The 16,598-nt window shown below is 45.5% G+C and overlaps 1 protein-coding gene across 1 annotated transcript; it reads left to right on the top strand.

Moving 5' to 3' along the window:
* The first annotated feature begins 958 nt into the window (after positions 1-958).
* On the top strand, positions 959-16,077 carry LOC106564351 (synaptogyrin-2). The gene is made up of 5 exons (XM_014130411.2): positions 959-1,260; positions 10,403-10,535; positions 11,096-11,200; positions 11,482-11,618; positions 11,791-16,077. The coding sequence occupies exons 1-5, from the start codon at positions 1,141-1,143 to the stop codon at positions 12,040-12,042; spliced, it is 747 nt and encodes a 248-aa protein (XP_013985886.1). The 5' UTR covers positions 959-1,140; the 3' UTR covers positions 12,043-16,077.
* Positions 16,078-16,598: the final 521 nt, after the last annotated feature.

The raw sequence follows: 16,598 nt of genomic DNA on the forward strand, positions 1-16,598 counted from the left end.
TAAAGCCTCAGGACCAGAACATCCAATCAATCAGAATAAACCAAATTACAACACAGTCAAAACAAAACTACCTTGCATATTGGGAAACACAAGCACAAGCACAGAGCAAAATGCAGTGCTATCTGGCCCTAAATCAACAGTACATCGTGGCTAACTATTTGACCATGGTTACTGATCAAAACCAAAGTACAGGCTCCTCAGTGAGCACAGCCTTGCCATTGAGAAGGGTAGACACTTGAAAACCTGGCTCCCTGTAGAGGAAAGGCTGTGCAACCACTGCACAACAGCAGAACCTAAGACGGAGCTGCATTTCCTGACAAAATGTAAAAAATATTAAACAATTAGAGAGTGTCATTTCCCCAAATTTGAAACCCTTATTCAAGGTTTCCAAGACCTCTCTGATGAGAGTAGGCTACCCGTCCTGTTGGGGGAGGACGCAGAGAGCTGTGGGTTGGCAGCGCACTACATTGCTGCCTGCCAGAAGTTGAGGGACAGTGTCTGACAGACCAATCAACCTGCACATGTCCTCTACTGTATGCTTATTGTTATTGTTGAATGTGTGGTTATTTTGACCCTTGGTTATTGTTGTTACCGTTGTCCCATTGACAATTTTGATTCTTATTATTTTCATATTGTAAATATCCAAAGTAAGCTTTGCAAATTGAATTGAATTGAAAATTGAGAGAGAGAGAGAGAGAGAGAGAGAGAGAGAGAGATATGGGTATTGGGGGGATACGCTGAGAGAGATAGACAACTGAATACAATTTACTATTAGGGAGATGTCCATTGCTACAAGACAGACAAATTAAATATATTTTTGTCGAATAAAAGTGGATAGCCAATTATGACTTCTTCTGTCTGATACGTTTTCACAAAGAGAACCATATGACCATGTTTATGACCAAGTGAGCCACATCGTATCAATATAGTTAACTTTTGTGTGAAATTACATTTTCACGACGGTCCCTTGGGAGATAGCACACTACGTGCGTATGTGTAGGCGTCCTTCTACTTTCAGGAAACTCGTCGCGAAAAAACAAGAAGGCGGTTGGTAGTCTAGCTATCTGTGTTACAAGGAAGATTCGTGTCTAAATCAACGGTTGCTTGTCTTGTGACTTGTGCTGAACTTGAGCAACAGAAATGGAGGAGACCGGGGGAGTTGGTGGCGCTAGTGCGTACGGAGCTTCGCTCGCAGGCGGTAGCTTCGACTTTCAGAAGTTTGCTAAACAACCGTACACTATCGTGCGCTTCTTGAGTTGGGTGAGTTTGACAAAGCAAGCAACACAGAGAGTAATAACTTGAGTTACTTATTGACTAAAATGTTTCAAGGAAGTTGAGCACAGAGGCTTAACGTTAACACATTGTCTAACGTTACCTGCCACTTTGTCTTTGTATAATTTCAAACGCAACTGAGCGAACTATGCCGTTTGTGTTAAATGTTGATCTGATCATCCCGAATATATATTTTCACCACAGATAGCCCTTTAATTGCATATTAGCCAATGTGTTATTGTCGACTCGTATTCCTCTTGATAGATGTATAATGTTACAGTTGATGTCACGACACTGCAAAGTACAGCTGCGGACGTGCAACTGTTGACAACAACAATCAGGATACTATTGAAGTGGGTGGGGGCGGGAGTTATTTCCAATTCATTGCATTTTTATCATGATAAATTGATTCGGCCTAGCTATGTGCCTAGGCTACACTTCTAACTAGGCTTACATGGAGCTTCATTGTGTAATGTCATACGTATGGACTGACAGTGTATTGAAGATGTTATCAACACACAGACTGAGGGGAACTAACCCCCATGTGATGCCTGTGGCAGCAGCTGCTGCTGTTATTGTTTAGAAACACAACGCAGAAGTGTACATATAAGACTTAAAGGATTCACACAGCTTGAACTAGGCTAGTTGAAGTGAAACTTAGTGAACACTGTGTGTTTCCATTGTCTGATACAGGTGAGGTTAAAAGGACGTAATGGGACAACAGCCTAAAGTGGTCTGAACACATGGACACTTCTGCCTTCTGAGATACCAGGGCCTGTTTGTCCAATAATGACAATCACGCACACAAATTAAACTCTGAGGAAAAATCGTTTTCCCTCGACATTAGGCCTATTCTTTGACATAGCAAAAGACGTGTCATATAGACGTGAGTGGTAGCAGCACCCACTGCCAGCCCATTTTGGTTGGTCATCAACAGGCATGTTGTAATGTCATGTTGCTCCACCAGAAGGCAGTGAGAGGGACTTTCCAAAGAGGGAGAGAGAGGCCCAGTTAGTCAGTCTGTGGTCTGATATGCCTAATGGTAGAGATTGTAATTTTAGGGATATTCCTGGTTTGATTGGTCCATTAGGTTTGAGGAACTCCAAAAAATGTTGTGTGGGTGTGTGTTAATGTCGATGCGCGCATATGCATCTACTTTTCAGATGCCCCTAGGCCCTGTTCAGTAATATCTAACCAAGACCAGATGCCCCTAGGCCCTGTTCAGTAATATCTAACCAAGACCAGATGCCCCTAGGCCCTGTTCAATAATATCTAACCAAGACCAGATGCCCCTAGGCCCTGTTCAATAATATCTAACCAAGACCAGATGCCCCTAGGCCCTGTTCAGTAATATCTAACCAAGACCAGATGCCCCTAGGCCCTGTTCAGTAATATCTAACCAAGACCAGATGCCCCTAGGCCCTGTTCAATAATATCTGACCAAGACCAGATGCCCCTAGGCCCTGTTCAATAATATCTAACCAAGACCAGATGCCCCTAGGCCCTGTTCAGTAATATCTAACCAAGACCAGATGCCCCTAGGCCCTGTTCAATAATATCTAACCAAGACCAGATGCCCCTAGGCCCTGTTCAGTAATATCTAACCAAGACCAGATGCCCCTAGGCCCTGTTCAGTAATATCTAACCAAGACCAGATGCCCCTAGGCCCTGTTCAGTAATATCTAACCAAGACCAGATGCCCCTAGGCCCTGTTCAGTAATATCTGACCAAGACCAGATGCCCCTAGGCCCTGTTCAGTAATATCTAACCAAGACCAGATGCCCCTAGGACCTGTTCAGTAATATCTAACCAAGACCAGATGCCCCTAGGCCCTGTTCAATAATATCTGACCAAGACCAGATGCCCCTAGGCCCTGTTCAGTAATATCTAACCAAGACCAGATGCCCCTAGGCCCTGTTCAGTAATATCTAACCAAGACCAGATGCCCCTAGGCCCTGTTCAATAATATCTGACCAAGACCAGATGCCCCTAGGCCCTGTTCAATAATATCTAACCAAGACCAGATGCCCCTAGGCCCTGTTCAGTAATATCTAACCAAGACCAGATGCCCCTAGGCCCTGTTCAGTAATATCTAACCAAGACCAGATGCCCCTAGGCCCTGTTCAATAATATCTGACCAAGACCAGATGCCCCTAGGCCCTGTTCAATAATATCTGACCAAGACCAGATGCCCCTAGGCCCTGTTCAATAATATCTAACCAAGACCAGATGCCCCTAGGCCCTGTTCAGTAATATCTAACCAAGACCAGATGCCCCTAGGCCCTGTTCAGTAATATCTAACCAAGACCAGATGCCCCTAGGCCCTGTTCAATAATATCTGACCAAGACCAGATGCCCCTAGGCCCTGTTCAGTAATATCTAACCAAGACCAGATGCCCCTAGGCCCTGTTCAGTAATATCTAACCAAGACCAGATGCCCCTAGGCCCTGTTCAATAATATCTGACCAAGACCAGATGCCCCTAGGCCCTGTTCAATAATATCTAACCAAGACCAGATGCCCCTAGGCCCTGTTCAGTAATATCTAACCAAGACCAGATGCCCCTAGGCCCTGTTCAATAATATCTAACCAAGACCAGATGCCCCTAGGCCCTGTTCAATAATATCTAACCAAGACCAGATGCCCCTAGGCCCTGTTCAGTAATATCTGACCAAGACCAGATGCCCCTAGGCCCTGTTCACTAATATCTGACCAAGACCAGATGCCCCTAGGCCCTGTTCAGTAATATCTAACCAAGACCAGATGCCCCTAGGCCCTGTTCAGTAATATCTAACCAAGACCAGATGCCCCTAGGCCCTGTTCAATAATATCTAACCAAGACCAGATGCCCCTAGGCCCTGTTCAGTAATATCTAACCAAGACCAGATGCCCCTAGGCCCTGTTCAGTAATATCTAACCAAGACCAGATGCCCCTAGGCCCTGTTCAGTAATATCTAACCAAGACCAGATGCCCCTAGGCCCTGTTCAGTAATATCTAACCAAGACCAGATGCCCCTAGGCCCTGTTCAATAATATCTAACCAAGACCAGATGCCCCTAGGCCCTGTTCAATAATATCTAACCAAGACCAGATGCCCCTAGGCCCTGTTCAGTAATATCTAACCAAGACCAGATGCCCCTAGGCCCTGTTCAGTAATATCTAACCAAGACCAGATGCCCCTAGGCCCTGTTCAGTAATATCTAACCAAGACCAGATGCCCCTAGGCCCTGTTCAGTAATATCTGACCAAGACCAGATGCCCCTAGGCCCTGTTCAGTAATATCTAACCAAGACCAGATGCCCCTAGGCCCTGTTCAGTAATATCTAACCAAGACCAGATGCCCCTAGGCCCTGTTCAGTAATATCTAACCAAGACCAGATGCCCCTAGGCCCTGTTCAGTAATATCTAACCAAGACCAGATGCCCCTAGGCCCTGTTCAGTAATATCTAACCAAGACCAGATGCCCCTAGGACCTGTTCAGTAATATCTAACCAAGACCAGATGCCCCTAGGCCCTGTTCAATAATATCTAACCAAGACCAGATGCCCCTAGGCCCTGTTCAGTAATATCTAACCAAGACCAGATGCCCCTAGGCCCTGTTCAGTAATATCTGACCAAGACCAGATGCCCCTAGGCCCTGTTCAGTAATATCTAACCAAGACCAGATGCCCCTAGGCCCTGTTCAGTAATATCTAACCAAGACCAGATGCCCCTAGGCCCTGTTCAGTAATATCTAACCAAGACCAGATGCCCCTAGGCCCTGTTCAATAATATCTAACCAAGACCAGATGCCCCTAGGCCCTGTTCAATAATATCTAACCAAGACCAGATGCCCCTAGGCCCTGTTCAATAATATCTAACCAAGACCAGATGCCCCTAGGCCCTGTTCAATAATATCTGACCAAGACCAGATGCCCCTAGGCCCTGTTCAGTAATATCTGACCAAGACCAGATGCCCCTAGGCCCTGTTCAGTAATATCTAACCAAGACCAGATGCCCCTAGGCCCTGTTCAGTAATATCTGACCAAGACCAGATGCCCCTAGGCCCTGTTCAGTAATATCTAACCTCAGGTCTTGTAGCTACATACCACCAAGATGTCTGTTGCTCAGACAGTCTCCTCCATACAGAGACGTACATTAACAGATAACACTAGAGCCACACGGTGGAAATTGTCAGTCTAGTTGGTTTATAAGCCTGTAAGCCTGAGCAGTGTAGCGTACCAACATGTAAACAGTGTAACACAGTAGGGTCTGTGACTCAAATGGCATCCGATTGCCTATATAGTGCACTACTTTTGATCAGGGCCCATGGACCTCTGATCAAAAGAAGTGCCCTATGTAGTGAATAGGTAGCCATTTGGGACACTACCTAGGTCTGGACAGAATGTGCTGTCTGTCGACACAACCAGTTCTCCCTAACGGTGGGGGCAGATGGGAGGTAAGGTGATACCCCATCTAGCCCCCCCCCTCCATCCAGTGCTCTCTCTGGCAGTGTCTTCCAAGGACCCTCTCATATCCAGTGGAACACACACTCGTCATCGCATAGACACTTGCTCGCACACACGCTCACTCACTCACACAAACACACACACCATTGTTGTATGACATGGCGTAAGGAAATAACATGTGGGTTATCGTCTGTTGGTGCTCTCTCACAGTTTCCTTTGTTTCTGTCTCTCTTCCATCACTCTTCCTTTCCCTCAGTCAGCATTCTCTCTCTCTTCCCTCAGTCAGCATTCTCTCTCTCTGCTGTTGTTGAATTCTCTCTCTCTTCCCTCAGTCAGCATTCTCTCTCTCTGCTGTTGTTGAATTCTCTCTCTCTTCCCTCAGTCAGCAGACTCTCTCTCTGCTGTTGTTGAATTCTCTCTCTCTTCCCTCAGTCAGCAGACTCTCTCTCTGCTGTTGTTGAATTCTCTCTCTCTTCCCTCAGTCAGCAGACTTTCTCTCTGCTGTTGTTGAATTCTCTCTCTTTCCTCAGTCAGCAGACTCTCTCTCTGCTGTTGTTGAATTCTCTCTCTTCCCTCAGTCAGCAGACTCTCTCTACTGTTGTTGAATTCTCTCTCTCTTCCCTCAGTCAGCAGACTCTCTCTACTGTTGTTGAATTCTCTCTCTTCCCTCAGTCAGCAGACTCTCTCTACTGTTGTTGAATTCTCTCTCTTCCCTCAGTCAGCAGACTTTCTCTCTGCTGTTGTTGAATTCTCTCTCTCTTCCCTCAGTCAGCAGACTCTCTCTCTACTGTTGTTGAATTCTCTCTCTCTTCCCTCAGTCAGCAGACTCTCTGCTGTTGTTGAATTCTCTCTCTCTTCCCTCAGTCAGCAGACTCTCTCTCTGCTGTTGTTGAATTCTCTCTCTCTTCCCTCAGTCAGCAGACTCTCTCTACTGTTGTTGAATTCTCTCTCTCTTCCCTCAGTCAGCAGACTCTCTCTCTGCTGTTGTTGAATTCTCTCTCTCTTCCCTCAGTCAGCAGACTCTCTCTCTGCTGTTGTTGAATTCTCTCTCTCTTCCCTCAGTCAGCAGACTCTCTGCTGTTGTTGAATTCTCTCTCTCTTCCCTCAGTCAGCAGACTCTCTCTCTACTGTTGTTGAATTCTCTCTCTCTTCCCTCAGTCAGCAGACTCTCTGCTGTTGTTGAATTCTCTCTCTCTTCCCTCAGTCAGCAGACTTTCTCTCTACTGTTGTTGAATTCTCTCTCTCTTCCCTCAGTCAGCATTCTCTCTCTCTGCTGTTGTTGAATTCTCTCTCTCTTCCCTCAGTCAGCAGACTCTCTCTCTGCTGTTGTTGAATTCTCTCTCTCTTCCCTCAGTCAGCAGACTCTCTCTCTGCTGTTGTTGAATTCTCTCTCTCTTCCCTCAGTCAGCAGACTTTCTCTCTGCTGTTGTTGAATTCTCTCTCTTTCCTCAGTCAGCAGACTCTCTCTCTGCTGTTGTTGAATTCTCTCTCTCTTCCCTCAGTCAGCAGACTCTCTCTACTGTTGTTGAATTCTCTCTCTCTTCCCTCAGTCAGCAGACTCTCTCTACTGTTGTTGAATTCTCTCTCTTCCCTCAGTCAGCAGACTCTCTCTACTGTTGTTGAATTCTCTCTCTTCCCTCAGTCAGCAGACTTTCTCTCTGCTGTTGTTGAATTCTCTCTCTCTTCCCTCAGTCAGCAGACTCTCTCTCTACTGTTGTTGAATTCTCTCTCTCTTCCCTCAGTCAGCAGACTCTCTGCTGTTGTTGAATTCTCTCTCTCTTCCCTCAGTCAGCAGACTCTCTCTCTGCTGTTGTTGAATTCTCTCTCTCTTCCCTCAGTCAGCAGACTCTCTCTACTGTTGTTGAATTCTCTCTCTCTTCCCTCAGTCAGCAGACTCTCTCTCTGCTGTTGTTGAATTCTCTCTCTCTTCCCTCAGTCAGCAGACTCTCTCTCTGCTGTTGTTGAATTCTCTCTCTCTTCCCTCAGTCAGCAGACTCTCTGCTGTTGTTGAATTCTCTCTCTCTTCCCTCAGTCAGCAGACTCTCTCTCTACTGTTGTTGAATTCTCTCTCTCTTCCCTCAGTCAGCAGACTCTCTCTCTGCTGTTGTTGAATTCTCTCTCTCTTCCCTCAGTCAGCAGACTCTCTCTCTACTGTTGTTGAATTCTCTCTCTCTTCCCTCAGTCAGCAGACTTTCTCTCTACTGTTGTTGAATTCTCTCTCTCTTCCCTCAGTCAGCAGACTCTCTCTCTACTGTTGTTGAATTCTCTCTCTCTTCCCTCAGTCAGCAGACTCTCTCTCTACTGTTGTTGAATTCTCTCTCTCTTCCCTCAGTCAGCAGACTCTCTCTCTGCTGTTGTTGAATTCTCTCTCTCTTCCCTCAGTCAGCAGACTCTCTGCTGTTGTTGAATTCTCTCTCTCTTCCCTCAGTCAGCAGACTCTCTCTGCTGTTGTTGAATTCTCTCTCTCTTCCCTCAGTCAGCAGACTCTCTCTCTGCTGTTGTTGAATTCTCTCTCTCTTCCCTCAGTCAGCAGACTCTCTCTACTGTTGTTGAATTCTCTCTCTCTTCCCTCAGTCAGCAGACTCTCTCTCTACTGTTGTTGAATTCTCTCTCTCTTCCCTCAGTCAGCAGACTCTCTCTACTGTTGTTGAATTCTCTCTCTCTTCCCTCAGTCAGCAGACTTTCTCTCTGCTGTTGTTGAATTCTCTCTCTCTTCCCTCAGTCAGCAGACTTTCTCTCTGCTGTTGTTGAATTCTCTCTCTCTTCCCTCAGTCAGCAGACTTTCTCTCTGCTGTTGTTGAATTCTCTCTCTCTTCCCTCAGTCAGCAGACTCTCTCTCTGCTGTTGTTGAATTCTCTCTCTCTTCCCTCAGTCAGCAGACTCTCTCTCTGCTGTTGTTGAATTCTCTCTCTCTTCCCTCAGTCAGCAGACTCTCTCTCTACTGTTGTTGAATTCTCTCTCTCTTCCCTCAGTCAGCAGACTCTCTCTCTGCTGTTGTTGAATTCTCTCTCTCTTCCCTCAGTCAGCAGACTCTCTCTCTGCTGTTGTTGAATTATTTCTGTCTCTCTCGGTTTCTCTGTCTCCCTGGCTTTGATATCTCTTTCTCTCACTTTTCAGTTCTCTCTTTTTGGAACTCCCCAGTAACTATCTGTACCGTTCTCTCCCGTTGTCTTTCTTTCTCTGGAAAGAGACACTATTTTTCTCCTTTCTCTCTTTCTTTTCCATCCCATTCTCAAAGGAAACACACATTTCTCTCTGTCTCACTAATATTTGAAGAGGAAATTGGTGGCATCTCTGGTCACAAGTATGTCAGTGCTGCTGGGTCACATGACGGTGGTGGACCAGTAACAAGACAGAGACTGGAACTGAACTGACAACAGAGGCCTGGGTCCGGTTCATTAAGCACCAAATGGAGAGAGAGAGAACTAGACTAAAAAAGAGAGGGACTCCCTGGACTCGTCCAATAAGAAGTGTTCATTTTAGTTTACAGTTTTGAAAGGTTTTCTGTTGTCCTAAAGAACACGACCCTGGTGTTGGCATCAGGCCCTAGTTTTTCTGTTCTCACAGTCATTGGAATGGAAAAATAGAGAGCCTAAGTGGATAGTGTCGCCTGTTACAATGAGAGGTCTTCTGAAAGATATTCTATGTTTCTACTGGCCCCGTCATTGATAGATGACTAGATGGAGAAATAAGGCCCCCGTCGTTGAGGGATGGAGAAACAAGGCCCCCGTCGTTGAGGGATGGAGAAACAAGGCCCCCGTCGTTGAGGGATGGAGAAACAAGGCCCCCGTCGTTGAGGGATGGAGAAACAAGGCCCCCGTCGTTGAGGGATGGAGAAACAAGGCCCCCGTCGTTGAGGGATGGAGAAACAAGGCCCCCGTCGTTGAGGGATGGAGAAACAAGGCCCCCGTCGTTGAGGGATGGAGAAACAAGGCCCCCGTCGTTGAGGGATGGAGAAACAAGGCCCCCGTCGTTGAGGGATGGAGAAACAAGGCCCCCGTCGTTGAGGGATGGAGAAACAAGGCCCCCGTCGTTGAGGGATGGAGAAACAAGGCCCCCGTCGTTGAGGGATGGAGAAACAAGGCCCCGTCGTTGAGGGATGGAGAAACAAGGCCCCGTCGTTGAGGGATGGAGAAACAAGGCCCCGTCGTTGAGGGATGGAGAAACAAGGCCCCCGTCGTTGAGGGATGGAGAAATAAGGCCCCCGTCGTTGAGGGATGGAGAAACAAGGCCCCCGTCGTTGAGGGATGGAGAAACAAGGCCCCCGTCGTTGAGGGATGGAGAAACAAGGCCCCCGTCGTTGAGGGATGGAGAAACAAGGCCCCGTCGTTGAGGGATGGAGAAACAAGGCCCCCGTCGTTGAGGGATGGAGAAACAAGGCCCCCGTCGTTGAGGGATGGAGAAACAAGGCCCCCGTCGTTGAGGGATGGAGAAACAAGGCCCCCGTCGTTGAGGGATGGAGAAACAAGGCCCCCGTCGTTGAGGGATGGAGAAACAAGGCCCCCGTCGTTGAGGGATGGAGAAACAAGGCCCCCGTCGTTGAGGGATGGAGAAACAAGGCCCCCGTCGTTGAGGGATGGAGAAACAAGGCCCCGTCGTTGATAGACGACTAGATGGATAAATGAACATGCAGGTCACAGTCAAAACAGTCAAATTGAAACTTTCCTCTCTTCCCCTTCTTAGATTTTTTCCATCGTGGTCTTCTCCTGCATCACGGCGGAGGGATTTGTCAACAAGCCACACAAACCCGAGGCGCATTGCGTCTTCAACCAGAATGACTCGGCGTGTCACTACGCTGTGGGCATCGGTGTCATAGGTAAGTAGTCTAGTGGTGCTGGGTTACAGGTTCTAATCCCAGGGCTGATGTAAAAATGGTGTTGAGTGAAGTCTCCCCAAGATGCTGATCTTGGGACAGTTAAGCATTTCCCCCTCCATCCCTCACTAAGTAATAGATAGGATTGGGGAGGGGAAGCAGATCCTAGATCTGTACCTAGGGGAAACAACCCTTGAGTGGGAAAAATCTGGTCGGGGCCGGGCAGCAAACGGGATCAGAGATGGCATCTCCCGCCGTTGTGCCCTGGGTTCAGATAACAGAAAAATAATTTTGTGTCTCTGTGACAATCGACAATAGAAAGTATCTCTCTATGCAGAGCTATGGTGTAGTGGTAACACTCCCGGCACGTCTCATAATACGACTCCCCGCAGGAGACTGGGGTTGATTCCTTGTCTCATAATACGACTCCCCGCAGGAGACTGGGGTTCAAACCCTGAGTCCTTCTTACTGTTTCTCCCACTTGCCTGACTCCCCACCTCATTTCCTTAGTCTCAATAAATTGTTAAAATATATATTTATAAAGTATCTCTTTATTTCTCTAGCCTTCCTGGCCTGTTTTTTCTTCCTCTTATTGGACGCCTACATGCCGCTGATGAGCAACGCAAAAGAGAGGAAGTACGCTGTCATGGCCGACCTGGGATTCTCAGGTGAGGAGGGGGTAAGGGGAGGTGTGTGTAAACCTAGGGTTGTGGTGTGAGGAGAGAGCTTCCAGTCACCTGGGTCTTGTTCATCATAGCACCACATGGAAGAAAACGGACTGAAACGGGGAGGGACTGCCTGGAACGTACAATAAGAAACGCTTATATATTTTTTCCCCATTGATTAAAGGTTTCATAACATTCTCAGTTGTGTTTCCTAATGAATGTGACCCTGTAGGTAGTTGTAGTGTAAATAAGTATATTCCTTGTTTCTTGTCTGTTTGTATCAGGTGTGTGGACGTTCCTGTGGTTCGTGTGTTTCTGCCTCCTGGCTAGCCAATGGAGTCATACGCTTGATGTCAGAGGAATCCCCCAGGACGCCGCCCGCGCCACTATCGCCTTCTCTTTCTTCTCTATTGCCACCTGGGTGAGGAGGACTGTCACTACAGCTGCCTTACTACCTCTCCTTTACTACAGCTACACTATGGCCTGGTCATAGCTTCACCACACTGACTGACTTATTCATTGATCCATTGACTGACTGAATGATTAATTCATTAATTGATTCATGAATTGACTCCTCTTTGTGTCTACAACAGGGAATCCTAACCTACTTCGCTTTGGGGAGATATCGCCGTGGCGTTGCTGATGTCACCCAGAGCATCTACACCGAGCCTCCGCCGGAGCAGCACACCCCTTACCCTCCGACCTACGCCCCCTCGGCCTACACCCCCACCACCTACTCCCCGTACCCTTCCAGTGCGCCAGACGACTTCCAACAAACCCCCTTCACCCCCAGCACCATCACCTCCACTCAACCCCAGGGGGACTACCAACCCCCCAACTACTGAGGGGCTCCGCGGTGAAGTTTCCCCTAGGTACAGATCTAGGATCAGCTTCACTTCCCCCATTCCTAACCTTAACCATTAGTGGGGGAAATGCAAAACTGACCCAAGATCAGCATCTAGGCCAAGGGGCAATTTCACCATACTATTACTGGGATAGAAGTATGGAGAAAGGAGGTGGAAGCTCCTTATCACCAGACCTGGGTTCAAATACTATTTGAAATATTTGTTTTGCTTTTGTCTGTCTGCAGTGCAAGGTGGGTGGAGTTTGCACTCTGTCAACTTTTATATTGGTTTAATTTGCAACAGGGAAACTGGATGAAAGCACAGACCGATAAAGTATTTGAAATGGTTTTAAATAGTGTTTGAACACAGGTCTGCTTACTACTAATTCAGTGGATGATGTGGTTAAAGGGAGACTTCTACCCTGAGACAGGGGCGCAGCTGAGGGGGAGGGGCAAAAGTCAGAGCTTGGTCACATGACACTGGAGCTCACATGATTTGGGATATGCGAAAAACGGCCAATGAGAGCTCTCGTGGGAGGGGCAAGTGCTTGCTTTAGCTAATCAGTGTGCTTGTCTTCCCCCCCCCCCCCCTCTCTGTTCAGAACTCTAGTCCCCTGCTTCTGTGTTCCAGAAGGAAGGAGAATGTGTATCTGTCAGAGGAGGATGGTGGGATGAGCTATAGGAGGACCTCCTTATTGTAATGGCTGGAATGGAATAAATGGAACGCTATCAAACATGGAAACCACATGCTTGACTCGGTTCAGTTAATTTCATTCCAGCCATTAGTGAGCCAGTCCTCCTATAGCTTTCTCCCACCAGCCGCCTCTGGTGTCTGTACATACTAGATATTCATAGTCGAAGCGTCAATTCTTTGAATGGCTGTAGTGTCTTTTTTTTAAACATTTTATCTTTTTGTTTTCAATTTGCACAATTATATTGATGATGACATGCAAGCATAATGTTTTATTCAATGTCAAAAAAGTATGTTTATTTAATTGACCAGTGTATCATGAGACTACTGAATTCTACAGGATAAGCCAACTATAAGCCAAATGCCCAAGAAAGCCTTATTATTAATGTCCTATGTAAACTGCTGGGTTTCTGTCCCACTTCAGGAGCCGTAGACAGACGTTGTCTGTGTCCCAAATGGCACCCAATTCCCTTTATAGTGGACTACTTTTGACCAGGACCCATAAGGCTCTGGTTAAAAGTAGTGCACTATATATAGGGTGTCATTTAGGATGCAGTATACAAGTCCTTTTTCATAACTCTTTAACCCTGTCTATCTGATAACAGTCAAGATAAAGCCATAAAAAGCCTAAAGAAAAAAACACGTTAAACCGCCCGTTGAAAACACAAGGCTTGTTTGCTCAACTGATCTGTATGTTCCTATCTAGTCATTATGTATTGATTGAGTTGTCAGTCATCTTTCATATGTCTACTGTCCAGAAAAACTATAGCAACTGGATGGGTGGAAACCAGGCTGTAACCAGGAGATAAATTAGTCCCAATTCTCCATCCTTCTCCCAAAGCATGCACTGTACTGGCCTACTTTTTTCCCCTATGGCTTTGACAATGGTGGAAACTCCCTCCAGCCAATCCTTACACCAGTGCTATGCTTTTAGAACCATGTGCACTGGAAAAGGGTGGAGAATGGGAACATAAGTCTTCCACTGCCGCTAGATAAAGCCATCTATGGTTTGTATTACTTAGGAAACCCACTATCAGTCTTTCTGAGTCTGAGACCACTCCCTGCTTTGTACTACTAAAGGTAAAAGTATAGTAATTCATGAATAAATTACTCTTACTGCCAAGACTGACTTCAGGAACCTCAGTGCAGCAGCTGGGTCATGTTCATTAGGCACCAAATGGAAGAAAAAACGGCTATATATGAACATTAACAAGCACACAATTACTGAACTTCAGAAGCTATTTTGAATACATTTTCTTGGTCCTAGAGTCATTAAATGTTCAGAGTACATTGAGGGGAGTTACTGCTTTCAAAACAAGTAAAACAGTTGGAAGGTTTTCATCAATTTGTTTTTCCATTGCAAAAAGTTTTGCTGTGGTGTGCACCAATGAACACAACCAAGGGCTGCGGCTGTATAGCTCCGGTCCACCAAGGTCCAAGTGTGCTTTGGCACTTCGTAGATTACTACTTCAAACCATCTGACTGACTTTAAATGTAAATCATACAGGACTAACTTAAGCACTTGATAACAATACAATACTTGGGATTTCATCAATTGCTTCTTTAAAGTGGCAATCTGCAGATACATTTTTGGATGTATTAATGATATGTACCAATTGATTCTTCAAGAATAGAACTTAGAAATGCCTCATGAGGTTAGTTCAACTGTTGTACCCCATCAGAACCCAAAATTCTAAGCTTGTTTTACTCCAATGTATGTAAACAAACCCTATTTAGCCTCAACATGGTGAACTATCATTTTGATTTCATGGACGGTCAGTCCTCGTATCCATAACTCTATGAGTTTGAGCCCCGTCCCTCAGCTTTCTACCGAAACGGGATTTGTTATCGTTTCAACTGCTGATTGACGCATTAAAGGAGAAGACTGAAAACAGCAGACGTAGAATCCATTGAAGAATGGCTTCTATGTAAATGTTATGCACTTCTCCTTAACAAGAACCCTGGTATACTTTGTTGACGGTGCCTTAGACTCACTGTATGTAATGTTGACACCATGGTGACCTTGAGTCCACCATAGACAAGCATAGATGTACATATTCACATATAGATAGATGTGTGTAGGTAAATGTAGACACACACATAAGTTGTTTATATACATCATTGGAGTCCACTTGGTCAAAGGGAAGACCTCACTGGCTTGTGTCCAAAATGTCACCCTATTCCCTATATAGTGCACTACACTATATGGACCCTACATAGGGATTATAGTGCCATTTGGGGCACAGAAGTGTATTTATTAAATATGAGTGATATTACTTTGCTAGGCTAGTAGTGGAAACATTTTGGGAGGGTGGAACCGCTCCCTCGGTATTTATATGTGTACAGGACAGTGGAGGCTGCTGAGGGGAGGACGGCTCATAATGGCTGGAATGGAGTGAATGGAATCAGACACGTGGTTGTCTCATGGTTGATTCCATCCCAGACAATATTATGAGCCGTCCTCCCCTCAACAGCCTCCACTGATAGTGTCACCAACCATTTCAACTTTTCCGCTAGTGCCTGTGTAGTGTCCTTCCTACAGAAGGCTCAAACGCGATGGTGTATACACTCTATTTGCCCAATCAACCTCTCAAACTGTCCATATATTTACATTATAAAACCTTGAAGAAATTAATTTAAAGTCATGATGGCACGCACTAGAGCAAAAACTGAAGGGCATATTCAGGATTATCAAACTGTTGCCTTGTGTTCATAAATGTTAGCAGATGTGTATGGGAGATGAGTGATGTTGCAATTTGTTTGCAATCCTGAACATACCCCCTAGATGTCCAGCTTGGCCTAGTAAGGCGGCGTCTACACAGGCAGTCCAATTCTGATCTTTTGACCAGTGAGATCAGATCTTTTGCAAATAATTGGGCTGCCTGTGTAAATGCAGCCTTACTGTTCAAATTAAACCTCACCTGTTAGCAACCTTTGTATCTATGATTGATTGATAGCCAAGAGTTCTGTATGTGATTTGCTGTTTAGTATTGGGACTGAGTTAATCGATTGCTTTTGTTTTCTGTAGTTGTAGGGGTGATGTGTATATTTTACTTTTTGTCCATTGTTTTACATCATTGGTTATGTGATTTTGATTTACCATTTGATCTCCACCACCACAGATCTAAATGAAATAGTGTAGATTTGAGTTTCTCACTTATTTTACATTCATGAAGTTTATTTGCAAATTCTGTGTTACACTTCCTTATAGCTTTAATGCACCAGAAACCTGTTAGTTCAGTTGTGTTCTATTGAATCCATTGTATAATAATTAGGAAGTGCCTTTCAACAGCAGCCATGTTTGTGATGTCACGAGGTTCTAATTAAATTTCTGTTCTGTCTAAATGACGTGTGTGTGTCTGCGTGGGGCAGAATAAAATCTGCCTTGAAAATCCAATATTTGGTCATAATTTGACTGGTTTAAAAAAAATACATGTTTACAAGTCCAGATTGAAGTGACTGTCTAATGTAACCATGCTACAGTACTGGTAAAATGTGCATTTGGGATTTCTGTGTTACCATAAAAATAATCTTAATTGGCAGCCAGTTGTACAGTACAACAACATGCCAACTGCCAAGACCTAAACAGGTTATTGCAATCCAACGCCATTTCTTTCACTCAGTTACTAGGGTGATTGGCAACTATAATCTTAAGTGTTGGGTGCATGTTTCATGAGCTCAAGAAACAGAATTGTTCCTATACGCACAAAAAGCTTCTCTCAAATGTTGTGCACGAATGTGCTTACATCTCTGTTAGTGAGCATTTCTCCATTGCCAAGATAATCCATCCACCTGACAGGTGTGGCATATCAAGAAGCTGATTACACAGGTGCACCTTGTGTCAGGGATAAATAAAGGCCACTAAA

The sequence above is a fragment of the Salmo salar genome, chromosome ssa12 (assembly GCF_905237065.1).
Source record: "Salmo salar chromosome ssa12, Ssal_v3.1, whole genome shotgun sequence".
NCBI classification, from domain to species: Eukaryota; Metazoa; Chordata; class Actinopteri; order Salmoniformes; family Salmonidae; genus Salmo; species Salmo salar.